The following is a 17,251-nucleotide window of genomic DNA, read 5'->3' on the forward strand; positions in this document are numbered from 1 at the left end:
TATTCATCTTCAATTTGTCTAAAACATAGAGTAATTTAATTTAAAATCATTCACAGACTGCATTGGTCCAAATTGGAATTAGCCAAATTCTAACCAAATTTAGACCCTAACTGTGATAGGTGTGAAATTGAGCCAACTACGCTTTCTCACATGTTTTTGGCTTCGTCCAAATTTAAAAGACTTCTGGTAGTTGCTATTTAAAGGTGTCCTATTATACTTTTTAACTTTTTCAACTTAAGTTAATCTGTAATATTGCTGTTTGAGCATAAAATTTCTTTTGCTATGCTTTTAGACCAGAGGTTAATACTGATGTTATCTAAAAAATGAAAAAGAAGTCTGTTATTTATCTCATGTTTTAACAAAATTTTCAATGAAACACTTTGGAGCAGAAATACAGCACATATACAGTACTTTTCTCTCCTCCCAGCTGAGCCCTAACTTTATGTGTTACTTGAAGAAATTCATGAATTACAGAATGTTTCAGATAACGGCAGCACAAATGGCTATAAGTGTCTACATATATGTGTGTAGGCTATATGTGTTTTACAGCACTGAGTTACAGTGGCGCATGTGTAAAATGTTCATGACTGGGTGAGCAGTAGTGTGTGTGTGTGTGTGTGTGTGTGTGTGTGTGTGTGTGTGTGTGTGTGTGTGAGGGCCTGTCAGAGGAGTCAAAGAGCAGACTGATCACAGAGCTGCTGAGCTTTTGAAGTCTCTCAGGGACTGACAGCTCTTCAACCCCATGAGAGCACACACACACACACACACAATCACACACACACATGCGCACACACACACACACAATGTGAACCAAGAATGATGGCATAAAGCAACATGCAAATGAATGCAGAGCGAGTAAATACAGGAAATGGCACCCACTCCTGCTGCACAAACACTCTCTGTGCTCCATTTTTTCTCCTTCACTTCATCCATTCGATTAATAATTTCTTTTTATTATTTTGTTTCTTTTCACAGGGTGCGAAATTCACCCTTTCAGATCCCTTTGGGAACAGACAGTGATAATGAGACTGGAAGAAACTACTTCCGGCACAGAAGCTGCAGCGTGTAATTCAGTCTGAAACTGTTCACATTTAGCATCAATTTGTGTGTGAAGATCCATTTAATCCAGTAAGTAAGTTACCATTTATGTTCACTGGTAATAAATGAACCTTTATTAAAATATATTGTTTTAATTTTAACACATTTTTCAGTGCACAGAAACACATCAATCCTGCAGTGATCCCTAATCCCAGAACGACATCGGAGTAAGTGATTAATGACAACATTTTCATTTTGGGATGGAGTATCCCTTTACCTGGAGATGCAATGTAAAAAAAAAGAAAGAAAAGAAATGAAATGAAAAAGGACAGGTCTCTATCTTCTTTCACTTTGCTTTGTTTGTATCAGTATAGCACATTTCATAATACGTTTAAAACAAATTAGATAAAAGTAATTGAAAAGTAATCTAAAAAGTAGTCAGAATACATCACCTAACACAAGTAACGTTGATTAAGTTATTAACTAGTTTACACTGTGTAATTTGTAAACTGTAATCATTGCGGATTATGATTTGTAAGTAATCTACCAGCTCTGCACACTGACATGTATCTCAGAAACACATCATTTACATTTCCTTTGAGAATGATTAAACAAGCCTTCCAGTGACTGTATTTCTATTGTTCTTAACGTTTGTCCCAGCTCTCTTCCATCTGACATACACCAAAGTTAGTGTCGCTGTGTCCTCATCATAAATCCAGCATTTCAACTGTGAAACTGAGCAAAGGTACGAGCACTGAATCCTTCATGTCTGGTGGTGATAGTGCGATGTTAACCGCTCTGAACTAATAGCATGGGATTTTATGAATAAAGCCCAATCTGTAATGAGCCTAATTTACATAGAAAGGGCGTGTTTGCATAGAAACGAATGTCAGTGTTTTAATTTACATACTAAAGGAGCAGTTTACGCCTGCTTGCACGAGATTGTGGAAGATTACTGAATGAGACACTTTTATGCTGGATAACTGTTTAATAATACTTCTCCCCTCTGTGTTCAGGGTCTTTTGTGACTTCAGTGGCTCGGGTGGACATGAAATGTGCTAATAATGGTGTTAGGACCTTAATGATCAACCTGCCACTGAATGAATGTATATGCTGCTGAATATGATGTCCGTCACTGACCCGTACCAGCCAGTACTGATGAGTTAAAAACAGATTTAATGATGAAAAACTACAAGAGGACCTTTCTATGCCCGACTGAAATTTGAACACTGGGCTGAATTGTCACCAACTACACTTGATGCATTGCCTATGAATATTAATAGATTTCATGGGGCGGATGTTCCAGGAAGGTTACCTAACAACATCACCTAATTAATATTCATGAGTTGATGTCATAATTTCATAAGCAGCATCAAAACTCACGTTCTGAATGTTGGGTGTATTAGTGCACTGTTCTCACTAAGAGAGATTTTGAACAGATTTTGTAATGAAAAGCTCAGTGTAAATAAAAAGAAGTACACATTTTATTTCTGATAACTGAGAAAGAGCAAGGTCTTCACTATCTTTATTCATTATTTTACTGTAAATTATAATCGGTCCCTAACAAAATCCTTCAACGAGTATACAAATGTTCCTCAAATATATACTGTGGAACTGCAGTGTCAGTAATATTCCATGTTGAACAATACATCCTCAATATACGTTTGATTTCCAGACTTCACCATTCGGTCTGGATTATGTGCATGTATCAGGATCTTCTGTACCCCCTCCAACATCTTTCAGACCCACTTTTAAGAATATAAAAGCCAATGATGTCCTCATTAGACAAGCTCTCATACCATACACATAGAGGAGAACATCAGTGCTTCTCAGAATCATTAAACAATCCTCAAACAATACTCCAGTCCATCAGTTCTGCACTTATCTAGCACATGATGTGCAGTACATTCACTCTCCTCCAGACCCTGTAATGTCTGCCCAGAAGACACGTGTGGACTCAGCCCAGGTTATGAGCATTCGTTGATATAATTAGATTGCCCTGTTAATCTAATTTTAGATTCATTCAAGACTTACCGAAGCCAAAGGCTGGAGACGCAGGGATGGGAGACGACTGGACAGAAGTGGAGGTGTAGAGACCGGTGACCAGCAGCCCATCGAAGTAAGTACTGGTGGAGATCGTCACTGCAGACACACACAGAGAGAGAGAGAGGAGACAGAGGGTCAGAACCCACTGACCGATCACATCTGACAAAAATCCAACAAAAGTTAACTGTGAGAGGCCTTTGGAAAAGTTCTTTGGTACTCAAAGTAAGAAAACAGTTAAATGGATTTTCCATCTTAAAGGTTTACTTTGTTATCGTTTGAGGGGAAAATGCTCATGGTGCATGGGAAGAAGAAAACAGGCTGTACGTCCCCAAAGCTTCGTAAGCTGAAGTTGATCGTAGCTCCATTGGTTTCAGTGGGTCTATGATGTACTCAAGCTTATGATGCTTTGGGCAAATGCAGCGCTCGTCAAAGTTAGTAGTAATATAGATCTTATTTGGATTGATTCAAAGATTCAAATGATGACTCGTTTGGACTGGATGCTGCTTAAGCACAAGACTCAAATCATCAATATGATCATTTGGGCTAATCACTGAACAAATTAGTTACAGAATCTGAACATTATTCTTCTTTTGGAAAAAAAAAAAATCACAAAAACCCACATTAGATCAAGGAAGCAGTGCCTTTCGCAAAAATCAAGATCTGAATTAGAGGTCCCCATGGAGGACTAGAGACCCAAGGACCCAGGATATGTATTTTAAAAGTCTGGTCGGATCCCAATCTATGACTTCAGGTCCCGGGTCTATTCAACATTGTGTGTAATACCAGAGTCGATCAGACTCAGAGAACACTCAGCCGTTATCAGAGTCAATCAGCGCCGTGTGTGTGTTGTTTTGTAACTTTCAACTTAGAAAATTAGGATGAGAAAAGTGTGGGTTGCTAATTTAAAAAAAGGAAATGAGGGAAAAAATGCGATAACTTTACCTTCGACAATTGGCTTTTTTATTTAGAAAGCGGGACTTATTCCGCCATACCGTACTCTTGTTGTCATATCTAACTTTTTTGCTCAGAGAGCACAGACATGATAAGTGAAGAGGAAGTTGGGACATTTTGCCAAGTATGGTAGCCCATACTCAGAATTGGTGCACAGCAGTGAGAAGTGAACACACACACATAGCAGTGAACACACACACACACACCATGAACACACACACACCATGAACACACACACCCAGAGCAGTGAACACACACACACCATGAACACACACAGAGCAGTGAACACACACACACACACCATGAACACACACACCCAGAGCAGTGAACACACACACACCATGAACACACACACCCGGTGCAGTGGGCAGCTATATATCCAGCACCCAGGGAACAATTGGGGGTTCAGTGCCTTGCTCAAGGGCACTTCAGCCAAAGGTTTTGAGGGAGGAAGAGAGCACTGTTTATTCACTCCATCTCACCTACAGCTCCTGCCAGCACAGATACTCGAACCTGCAACCTTCGGATTACAAGTCCAACTCTCTAAGCATTAGGCCACCGCTGCCCCACATGTAATGCAAGTTGATACAAAAAATGCAAAATTGCAAAATAGCATTTGTCATCCATCAGTGTGACAGCAAGTGGACTTCTGAAGCTGGAATAATGATTGGATTAAGCATTTCAATTCCAATGGATGGAAGTTTCTCGGCAAGGAGGATTGTGTGCTTTACAGTCAGGTACAAGGGAGAAAGCTTCTTACATTAGGTAAGACAAAGTATAATGTAACTAGTTTATCAACTTTTTAACAGCAATGTGCAGATCGGGTCCGGTCGGGTCTGTGTCTTCCCAAACCAGATTCGGGTCCAGCTTTCAAATAATTGATGGTCCGCGTCGGTTCTGGGTAGTAATTTTTTTGACATATCTTGGTTCTGCACGGGTCTGGGTCCCACTTTCAAAATAATAGGCAGGTCCGGGTCGGTTCAGTGTAGCACATTTTTGGGTTTCTTTGGGTTCGAATATGCATTTTTGGACCCATGTAGCCCTCTAATCGAAATCAATAGTGTACAGTAAAAAAATAAACTAATCAAAAATTACAAGATGAATTTGTTTTAAAGTACACAGTCCAACATGTAACAACAGCCGATGATGTTTGGAAAGAGGATGCATCTCTGAGCTCATGGTGCTCTCTCTGAGGTCCTGTAGTATTGGGCGAGTGACAGAAAACAGGTGCAATTTCCATTTCATGATTGGCTCATTAATCTGCTATGCACCACCTATCATGCTCACAAATGGTCTGTAAATCCAACTCAAAAGCATCAAATGGAAACTGAATATGATTTTACATTGGTTCCTCAAGTCCATCACTCACTGCTCAGCTAATTGCAATTTTAATTACAAGCACAAATACGCTTCTCTAGTAAACGCATGCATTAATCAAAGCGTGTCTCATAGATTTGTACAAACTGAGAAATGAGACAAAATGAATGTATGTAGTAATCAACAGGATGGCACAGCTGTGGTCAGGAGACACTGAATGGAAAATAACCCAGAATCCTCCCGAAGAGCTGAGAGAGAACAGATGTGTGTGCAGGAGGCAGCCATCAAAAAGACATGTTAGCATGGTGAAGATGTCACTAAACACTGTGAGAAAATACATCTTAAAAGAGTGTGAGACTGACAGAAAAGGTGGAAAACAGACTACCTTGACATCTGAGTCTGTAGAAACTAAACGTCAGCAAACATAATCAAGACACATGCAGTCATATAAAAAACAGCAACTTCATTTCACTGCACTCTTTTGGTTCTTTTGGCATTACAATGTAGCATTGCTGAAACTGGGCAGAGTGTTTATATCCTTGGCTTGAGAGAGAGAATGTTGAGTTTATGTGTTATATTAATTATGTGTGTTTTTCAGCAACATGAAAAAAGAGCAGACGTGTTTGTGCTGAATCTTCTGTTATGTTGGAATTACTTTAGGTAGAAGAGTGGAGCTTGTGCGGTTGAAGATGCGCTGTAAAAGTGCAGTAAAAGCTCTTTGTTCAATTAAAGACAGAGTACTTCATGAATAGACTGGTCATTGTTGAGACAACCATTTTTTTTTTTTTAGAAAAAACCTGGTTCAAATCCAACAGCAGATCTCCTGATCTCTGAAAGCAGGCTGCTGGTTTAACCAACTATTTGACAAAATCCCAGGCAGACATATCGTGAAATAGACAAAGAAAATCATTATTATTAATAACATTAGTTCTAGTTTGATTATTATTTTACAAAAACAAATTACTAGAGACTCTCACTATTTCTTTCTTTATGAGGACTCAAGGGAGAGGTGTGAGCACTATGTGTGTGTAAGAGTGTGTGTAGTTTGTCTAGACGTGGATACACTCTGGATTAAAAACATATCCCTCGTTCCTGCCTCTCTCCCCTGGTGCCAGCTTCAATAATTCATCCTCTTACTGCCAGTGTAATATCTAGTCCTCTCGCTCTCCATTTTTCCTTTTTTTACTGCATTATTCTTTACTTCGCTTTCTAAACAAGTGCAACTCAGTATGTAAGGATCAGGGTTTTGGCTTTAAATCCAGTTCATTCACATTAAGTCATGATATCAATGAGAGAAATACATTGTGGACATTTTATCAGCAGATTTTGTCAACAATTTCTGTCTTTTCTTCATGTAAAGCTGTCGTACAGTTTCAGAATGCATTTGAATATAGCGCACATAGTTGTACTAGCTGCATTTAAGGAGCTTTAATAGTATTTCTATTCTTTTTGGAGTTTAAAAGCACTTCAAGGATTTATGCAAATACAATATTGGCAGAATTTTAATTTTTGAGTGAACTCATCCCTTAAAAGTCAAGAAAATGCACATGCACCTTGACAAATTCAGATCCCAAATAGCGATCGCTCTCCTCACACGAGGCACCTCGGGCTCAAAGCATCGCTCGCTCAAGAGCACACAGCTTTTCATGCAGGAGAAGCGTTCGGAGGCGGGTGGGAGTGCAATGCGAGCGATTGGGCCAAGAGGTTATTATGAGCAACAAACAGCACAGTGGAGGAAGGCGAAAACAGGGATGGAGGGACGTCTGGAGAGGCCCGTGGAAAAAGAGTGATCGATGAAAATAAAAGACGTAAATAATTCAGAAATCCATCTGAAAGGGGAGCAGAAGCGGGAGGAGAAAAGAGGAGAACCTGAGTAACTCATAAAAACAGACGTATTCACCTGCGGGGGTTTGTATGCGCACAAAGCTGTGCTTTGATGAGAACTCTTAACATTCACTCCACACCCGCACACACTCAAACTCTCCCGATGAGCAGTATTTGACTCTCTTTAGCAGAAAGAGAGACGACATGCCACTGGGAGATGGAGATGTGGCAGGTACATCGACACAAAACTGATCTCTTCCATCAAGTCTTGTCCATCCAGTCACTCCCTCTTGTCTTCCTCTGTTGCGTCCTGCCCATCATGCAATATAGATGGTGCGATGTAGTACGCCTCATTACCAACACACACTGCCACGCTGCTGTTCAAGTATTGATAAACCTTGGGCCTCGAAAGCATCCCTGGACTCGCTGGCGTTAACAGAGGGGGCTGTATTCTGTTGTAGAAGAATAAAAAACAGAAGAGGGGGGGCCGTATTGGGACAAAGCGCAGGAGTGACGCTTCTTGAATCGTTTTAGAAAGCGGTTCAGCAGGTTCAGACACGGATGGCTCTATATGTGTGTTGCTGTCATCTGAACAGCACCTGGTGGCACCCTGACGCCAGACGCAGGAGCAGAGGAGTGAAGCGAGAGCAGTTGGCAGGACTGGGCATTACCTCACTCCTAGTTAACAGCACGGCAGAGGAACGACGCCTGACAGTGTGTGCAATGAATATTAAACCTTGATGTGTTTGCAACAGTTGCTCCCAGTCGAGCAAAATTATTCAGACACCTTCAACACTTCTCACATTATCACAGTTCACCATAGTTTAGAAAATGGCAATAAAATATGTCGGAACAAATTCATCATAGAAAGGTACTGTATGTAATAAATTATCAGCTGTAAAATTTAAGCACACAGTTCGATAAAACCAATTTATCTCAAACAATTACCAAACAATGCTTAATTTTGTTCAGTCTGTGGAGTAAAAAGATCCGATTAACAATTAAAGAAAAACACTTCAGCAAAACATGATCATGTCAGTTACATACATACATAGAGTTCCCGTCGGTGATTCTGAAATCACTGTATGATCCCGATTCTGTCCATCATAAACATAAATGTAATTCCACCCTGTCACAACTGTGACCCCTCCACAGATTTAGGAAAATTACGTCTCAGCCTCACAACTACAGAGCTACACTTCTACCTCTGTGTATGTCAGAAGATACAGGCAATATAACAGAAACATCACCCCGTGGCCTTCTGAGCAGCATTTGACATCCCACTGGAAGCATGGTGTGCCCTTGAGAAGCCGGAAGCGTGGAGAGGCCACCAGCAGTGACTCGGTCCATCTGTTCCCCGGCCGGGCCAGTCTCAGAGCCATCTCCCTGCCTCTCAGGCCGAATCCTGCTGAACCAGGGACCTGCGGTTGAAGACACCGGGCTTCTCCGTATCAGTCAGCATCGGTGTGGAATGTGTGATGAGTTTACGTGTGTCAGTGACAGCTGGATAGGACTTATCAAACTGTGATGATTCTCTTGCGTAACCCTCTCTCGCCTCTCTGCCCTGCTGGCCGTGCCATCTGCTGTTGTGAGGGCCTGTTGCTGTCAAACACGCTCGATCGCTCTAACAAACATTAACAGCTCGACTTCCTGAGCAACAGCTTCTTTAATGATGCTCCTAACCTCTTAATAGATGCTAACCTCCCTTCACATTTGCTCTGAACATTTGCTCTGAGTACAAACAAAACAGAAGGCAGAGGTGATCATGTTAGTCCATAAGGAAAGATGAAAACTGACAACATTTAAAACAAGCAGTTTTATGGAAAACCAGTTTTAAATTGTGCAACGTCCGATCTGGTGAATAACCCTCTTGAAACAGAGCAGGATTCTTGCACGTGTGACACTAATGAGAACTACAATAACAACATTTGCCAAGACCGTTTGACCCAAGATAACTGCACTGAGCTGGAGACCATTGATTGGCTCTCTGACCAGTGTTAGGCTTGTTATCAAATGGCTTGCAATAAGTAAACAACTTATTCAGGCATCAAACTTCCCTGGTGAAAAAACAATAGAAACATCACAGAAATTCTAATGGTTTCCAATACAAATAGCATTACAAACATTACAAACCATCAACTTTTAACCACTAAAACTATTTAAAAATGGTTTTCTGTAGTGTGTTTTGAGAAATAATCCATTAGGATTTAGTGGTTTTAACAAGCCACCAACAGAAGGTAACCAGTTACCAATTGAGACCCACAGAGTCTATTACAGTGTCCATTAAAACCAATACAGTTCCAGAAAGTAAAACACAATCAATATGACTATTACAAATTTTGTGATGGTGTTTTTATTTTTCAGGGTTGTTTTCCATTTCTTCAACTCTTGATACACTATATGGCCAAAAGTAGATGGAAAGTCCCTTCTAGTTAGGCTTTTCCTGTTTGTTTTTTTTTTTATCTTACCCACACAGTACATGTGCTTCAGGCTTTGTGGAGCTGGTTCTTTACCAGCATGTCAATACCCTTGTTCACAATAATAATAATAATAATAATAATTCATTAAATTTATATAGCGCTTTTCTAGACACTCAAAGCGCTCTACATAGTCAGGGGGTATCTCCTCATCCACCACCAGTGTGCAGCATCCACCTGATGATGCGACGGCAGCCATAGTGCGCCAGAACGCCCACCACACACACACACACACACACACACCAGCTTACTGGTGGAGAGGAGACAGAGTGATGAAGCCAATCAGCGGATATGGGGATTGTTAGGAGGCCATGATGGTCGGAGGCCAAGGGCGAATTGAGCCAGGATGCCGAGGTCACACCTCTACTCTTTTCGAAAGACATCCTGGGATTTTTAATGACCACAGAGAGTCAGGACCTCGGTTTAACGTCTCATCCGAAGGACGGTGCTTGTTGACAGTATAGTGTCCCCATCACTACACTGGGGCGCTAGGACCCACACAGACCACAGAGTGAGCGCCCCCTGCTGGCCTCACTAGCACCTCTTCCAGCAGCACTAGCTTTCTCAGGAGGTCTCCCATCCAGGTACTGACCAGGCGCACTAGCACTAGTGACTCACTAGCACAAGAAAGAAATGGTTTACTGAGTCTGGAATGGAAGAACTGGCCTGAACAAAACCCAAACCAGAACCCCAACAAAAACGGTGGTAATGTTTACCATTAATGCCTCATAGTCCACATTGGGAGGTACACACATGGATCTATAAAACTTGGCTACGGCTTGTGTGTAGACTGTAGTCAACAGGTCAGAACCTGACATCACTGATGCTCTTGTATCTTAACCATTTAATTTCAAAAGCATGACATTTCCCTGCTCTCCTGGGAAAGCCTTGAACTGGATGTTGAACACGGATGCAGGGATTTGCTCACGTTCAGACACGAGCTGAAAGTTCAAGTCAATAACAAAAAAATCCTGACCAATGGCTACCATTGATTTGTGAAACTGCACAGATGCACACTGGGGAGTTAAACACATGAGCTGAAGGTGAACTGTATTCTGAGGAATGTTTCCTGCAATTGAAAAATGTATTCATGAAATGCACTGACAGTATTCAAATAAAGAGAAGAGCTACTGGAGTCAGTGAGAGTCTTCAGTCCCTGAAGTTTCATCCCTGTGAGATCTCCCGTGTGTTTACACTCCCACAGTGTGACGCTGAGGGAAAGGGATTCTGGGAGCGTGATAAGCAGAGAATGCACTGCGTTATGCAAATAAATCTACTCTAACCCCTCTTTTAAAAAAAACACCCTACCCATTTGCACTGCTGTGTTGCTTTTCTCTTTTCTTGTGATTGAAAATAACAAAACGAACAGGCATTTATGAGAAGGAAAAAATTTGTTTTCAGGATTATTGGGTTCAGGATCTCTGCCAGCACGAGCTTGAATGTCTGTGCTCAGCAAGATGACTGTAATCACTTCCATGTGCTCAAATGCTACAGCAGTTTACAGTCAAAACATTCAATGCAATGACGACAGACAGATGGATAATCTTACACCTGTCGATAAACCTCGCAGAGAACAGGAAATGTCTAAATGAGGTCAGTTTGGCTCTTCTCGACCCCTGGCGGCCCTCCACACAAGAACATTCCTCCAGAACATTTCCATCTCCAGAGCTGCATCTTTTCCTCAGAGATACAACTCTCACGTAGACACTAAACACCCAGAGCTCTGTTCCATAAACACACTCCAAACACGCTGAGGAAACTATTGGGAATGTCATTGTGAAACAGAGAAACTCAGCCAGGGCTTGTGTCGTGTTTTTCTTGATCTCATTTCAGTCAGCACAAAGGACAGTTGGGAAAAAGCTCTCACTTACAGCATGTGATCTGGACACCATATGAAAGTCAGTCAGAATTCTTTGTTATTTTATTGAAGCACCTGAATTAACTTTGATTTGACAGCTCTGTGTGTGTGTGTGTGTGTGTGTGTGTGTGTGTGTATGGGGGGCAACGTTTATTAACCTTTAGCTCAGTGGTTCACTGATGATCGCTGTTGTTTGTGCACATGGTGTTCTTAGAGCAATGTGATCAAAGATTGCTTTGACCATCACACAGTGTGGCTCAATTAGAGAAGCTTTTCGACTTTGGTTTATTTAACGTCTGAAACAGATGTCAAGAGCAGGTGTAAACCAGATGTTTCAGCTGATTAGCTGGTTTATAACATGTGCATCATTGTCACAAACTAATGCTAAATCTATTAGGAAATTTCAAAAGGATCTACCTTGAGAAATATTAAGTTTTAATAAAAGTGCAATAGAAATTTAAAAAATCATGATTCCTGGGAGAGAAAAGATCTGTGTATGAAACAAAAGCACAGACAAGATAAAAGAGAATAGTAAATCACTTTCACCTGCCTTGCTCTTGGCACGGCCCTTCTCAGGTCTGATATTTCAAACTGCAGTTTTTATGAGCTCAACAGTGCACATTAGCACATTATCTATATTCTACTCATTCACAGAGTATGCAAACATCAGCCACAGCTCGGTTACACCGGAGTACTTTCTTCTATTGAAGAAATTCGGTCTTTTAGTGTTTCGCAAGTAAGATCCACCAACACTGGGCGGTTCTGCCCCTAAACTTCCAGCATATGGAAATAATATGTTGTGTTTGATTGATGGTTCGGATACTGCGCTGAACTTAGTTTTCAGCATTGAGAAACTCTTCATCTGGGGGTTTGTGTTCAGAGGAACCCCTGAGTCTAAAGACAAGCCTCGCTTATTTATTTTTACAGAAAAACTCTAACTAAATCTAAGGTGGATTTAGAATATGTGTATTCCCAATGCAGATGCCCCAGCTGTTAAAATATCGAAACATGATAAAAAAATTTAAAAAAAGACTACTCACACTTTATAATAAGGGTACATGATCCTGAATGAATACTTACTTCAACATTCATTCAAGTCATTCATGAAAGCATGAGCTAACAGAGACCCCACCTGTTAGTATTAGCTGTTTTCTATATATATTGTTCTTCTTTTTGTAAAAATTGTTCCTTGACATAGGTTTGTCACCCAAACTAATAAAAAAGGCTTAATTGAGAGTGCAGTTATGTTCTGTCTCTTTTAATGAACTGCTGAAGAACCACTGAAGAGCAACTTCAACTTTAATTATAAATAACGGCCACCTTATCTACATGCTAGAACATTAATGCATTAATTAACATTTATGAGTAAACTAGATAAAACAGGCTCTAAAAAAAAAAAATTGATTGCGAAAAAAAAGCATTTCATATTGTTATCGTTAAAACCTTTGCCACCTGCAGCTTCACCATACACATCACTGGTTGGAATATGACTAGTTCACAATCATTTACACGCATCCTAATATTCAAACAAACCACTCTCTGTCTCTCTCTCTCTCTCACACACACACACATACACACACTCATGCACACATTCTCTCTCTCTCACACACACACACACACTTTCTCTCTCTCTCACACACAAACACACACACACACACACAGCGGTCAGCCACATGTCAGTCAGGTAGAACATTGTCTCTCTCTCTCTCTCTCTCTCTCTCTCTCTCTCTCGATCTCTCTCTCACACACATTCTCTGTCTCTCTCACACACACACACACACACAAAACATATGTAAACTTATGCATCACGAGATGTATGCACGAGTCATATTCAATCGTTTACACACTGAACTTTGTCTTGCTGATCAGACATTTTCAGTTGTACAGGACCTCTTCCTATCTGACTTCATTCAGATGGAGCTCTGTCTGTCACTATCGGGATACAGGAAAACACAGAGAGATCCACGTGCAGGTATGTCTTTTATTAGGGGTAATCCAAATCGTAAACAGGAAGGGGTCAAAACCAGAGTAGCAATCCAACAACCTAAACAGACAAAAACACAAGAGCAAGAACAAGACTTCGAAATTGACGTGAACTATACAAGGACTCTGTGACACATACTAAGACAGACAGGGTATAAATACAAAGGGGAAATGACAAACACTAATGGGGAATGGGCTGAATGCATTGATAAATGATTAGTGACAGCTGAGTGCAATGAGAAGACAGAGATTGTGGGGAATGTGTTTCAGGAAGTGACAGACACCGTGGGGAAGGAGGACATCTAGTGGTTACCAAGGGAACACAAACCAGACACTGTGACAATACCCCCTCACTACGGAGCGGCTACCAGACGCTACAAGACATGACTAACAAAACAAGACCAGGAGGGAGGTGGACAGGTGAAGGCTCAGGGGGAGGGACGGAGGGCCAGGTACACAGAGGGGAACAGGGACAGGAAGTGAACAAACAATCAGAAAAAAACAACAACAACACAATACAATCAGGGTGGGTCAGGGCGTACATGGACCCAGGACAGTGGCGACCGTGCAGGATTGCAAGGCGGAGCAGAAGACCACCACGTCCGTGTGGTCGAGACCGGAGCCCCCCAGGATGGAGCAGAAGACCACCACTTCACCAATCCAGCCGAGATGAGGAGAGGCTCCAGTAGTTCAGCAGAGACATGGAGAGGCTCTGGTAATCCCATGGTGTTTAGACTGGATTCCAGAATATCAATGCTGACTTGACTCTGCTCCTGAAGATCATTGGTGACTTGACCTTGTTCATGAATTTCAACGGTGACTAGCCCTGACTCTGGAAGGTCATCGGTGACTAGCCCTGACTCTGGAAGGTCATCGGTGACTAGCCCTGACTCTGGAAGGTCATCGGTGACTAGCCCTGACTCTGGAAGGTCAATGGTGACTAGCCCTGACTCTGGAAGGTCATCGGTGACTAGCCCTGACTCTGGAAGGTCATCGGTGACTAGCCCTGACTCTGGAAGGTCATCGGTGACTAGCCCTGACTCTGGAAGGTCATCGGTGACTAGCCCTGACTCTGGAAGGTCATCGGTGACTAGCCCTGACTCTGGAAGGTCATCGGTGACTAGCCCTGACTCTGGAAGGTCAATGGTGACTAGCCCTGACTCTGGAAGGTCATCGGTGACTAGCCCTGACTCTGGAAGGTCATCGGTGACTAGCCCTGACTCTGGAAGGTCATCGGTGACTAGCCCTGACTCTGGAAGGTCAATGGTGACTAGCCCTGACTCTGGAAGGTCAATGGTGACTAGCCCTGACTCTGGAAGGTCATCGGTGACTAGCCCTGACTCTGGAAGGTCATCGGTGACTAGCCCTGACTCTGGAAGGTCATCGGTGACTAGCCCTGACTCTGGAAGGTCATCAGTGACTAGCCCTGACTCTGGAAGGTCATCAGTGACTAGCCCTGACTCTGGAAGGTCATCAGTGACTAGCCCTGACTCTGGAAGGTCAGCCATGACTAACCCTGACTCTATAGGGTCCACGATCACCTGACTCAACTCTGGAGAATCCACGGAAACCTGACTCGACTATGGAGGGTCCACGGGGACATGACTCAACTCTGGAGGGTCAACAGGAGCCTGACTCGACTCTGGAGGGTCAACCGTGGCTGTCATTCTGTGCAGAGGCGCTGGACAAGCAGCCATCTTGTGCCATGACTCTGGAATGGCAGCCATCTTGGGCAGTGGCGCTGGGTTGACGGCCACCTTGTGCAGTGGCAATGGGCTGGCAGCCATCTTGTACCGTGGCGTTGGCTTAGCAGACGTAACGTGAACACTCCTGGGAATCTCTAGGATCTTGTTCAGCATGGAGAAATAATCCAAGAATGTCTCAGCAGCCATCTTGGGCAGTGGCGCTGGGCTGGCGGCTGTCCTGCATCGTGGCGTGGGGCTGGCGACCACTTTGTGCTGTGGCGCTGGGCTGGCGTCCATCTTGCCTCGATGTGCTGGACTTGCGGCCATCATGGGCAGTGGTGCAGGCTCGGCGGACGTGCTCTTCCTCTCCCTTCTCCGTCCACCATGGTGAGACGGCGGCTCTGATCCGTCCCACACGAGCCCCGGGTCGAAGGGGGGCCATGGTAGAGAGCGATGCTGAGCCTCCTCTTGACCATTCCCTCCTCGGCGACCTCCCCTGGTCCCGCGAAACACGACCAGGTGGGTTCCCTTAAACTGATTGCTTCTCTCCCGCTCGGTGGCTGGGGAAGAAACACCAACTGACATACCGCAGGATCTCGTGTGGACGGAGTCCTTCTGTCATGATCGGGATACAGGAAAACACAGAGAGATCCACGTGCAGGTATGTCTTTTATTAGGGGTAATCCAAATCGTAAACAGTCCAGGCAGGGGTCAAAACCAGAGTAGCAATCCAAAAACATAGACAAAAACACAAGAGCAAGAACAAGACTTCGAAATTGACGTGAACTATACAAGGACTCTGTGACACATACTAAGACAGACAGGGTATAAATACAAAGGGGAAATGACAAACACTAATGGGGAATGGGCTGAGTGCATTGATAAATGATTAGTGACAGCTGAGTGCAATGAGAAGACAGAGATCATGGGGAATGTGTTTCAGGAAGTGTCAGACACCGTGGGGAAGGAGGACATCTAGTGGTTACCAATGGAACACAAACCAGACACTGTGACACTGTCAAACTGATCGAGGTGTTTACATGAAGGCGTTTCAGTCCGACAGAGCCATAAATCTGATCAGAAACATTATTTGGGTGTGTGCTGTTTACTCATAACAGAGTTACCCATGTGGGCTGAACTCTCACAAACAAGTTTTAGCTAATAACATGACCTTTTTTTGTATAGGAAGCTATCAAAGTGGGAGTGCTAATTACAACGACCAGTGTTGTTTCACACAGAACACGGCCAGTGGAGTGTTTTTTTGGCTCTCAGGGTAATGTTCATGAGCTGGTGACGGATCTGAAGACTGGATTGAGACAGGTTTGAGGACATGGAGAGGTTCAGGACATTATTGGTGAGAAACGCAACCATTGACGTTTGGTGCCTTCAGTGATGCAGACGCTCTGACACAATCTTAAGTTTAAAGACATTTTCTGATCTCTCTTCTCTTTCCTCTCTCAATAAAGCAGAAATAAAACAAATGCATCTATCGATTCTGAATGGGTCTAGGCCTCCAGCGTCACAGTTCTGATCAGCCAGTGAAAGGTGCTGTGTTGAAGTGAATGTTATCAGCTGGAATGACACGCTGCCCGAGGCTGTGATTACAGACGCTTCAGAATCAGCTCAGCTTTCAGGACGACCAGGAACATGTCAAATTAATTCACCAAATAATAATTGCTGTTACTGATACAGAAACATATCCACGTTTCTTTGAATTAATTAAGAAGACATACAGCATTTTTGCATTAGACTAAAACAGTTCTCTCTGGTTTTAGTTTCTGGGCTGTGTGATAATATATGTCTTGTGATAATACTGTAATTGTTGTTTTAATGATGTGCAAACTTACAATATTTGAGCACTCACTCACTTCACTAAAAAAGCAGGCCTTGATGCCAAATCACATCATGATGTAGAAGAAAAAACACAGCCATTATGACACTGAGCTCAAGATACAAATGTTAATTATAACTGTCTGTTTTTGCTCTCTTTCTCCAAAGAAAGTATTTGCAAACAAACCCACAGAACCTTTCAATGAGTCTTTCAGTGAATTAATTGCCCATTCAGAAAGAAG

The 17,251-nt window shown here is 42.6% G+C and overlaps 1 protein-coding gene across 5 annotated transcripts in view; it reads right to left on the reverse strand.

Moving 5' to 3' along the window:
• Positions 1 to 17,251, reverse strand: part of LOC127977511 (reelin) — a 105,217-nt gene that overhangs the window by 83,985 nt on the left and 3,981 nt on the right. For all 5 annotated transcript variants that reach the window (XM_052582397.1, XM_052582398.1, XM_052582396.1 and 2 more), the window contains exon 2: positions 3,073 to 3,180. In XM_052582397.1, the coding sequence (XP_052438357.1) occupies positions 3,073 to 3,180 (108 nt within the window). The remainder of the gene's footprint in view (positions 1 to 3,072; positions 3,181 to 17,251) is intronic.

Source organism: Carassius gibelio, chromosome B18 (genome assembly GCF_023724105.1).
Source record: "Carassius gibelio isolate Cgi1373 ecotype wild population from Czech Republic chromosome B18, carGib1.2-hapl.c, whole genome shotgun sequence".
In the NCBI taxonomy this organism is placed as follows: domain Eukaryota; kingdom Metazoa; phylum Chordata; class Actinopteri; order Cypriniformes; family Cyprinidae; genus Carassius; species Carassius gibelio.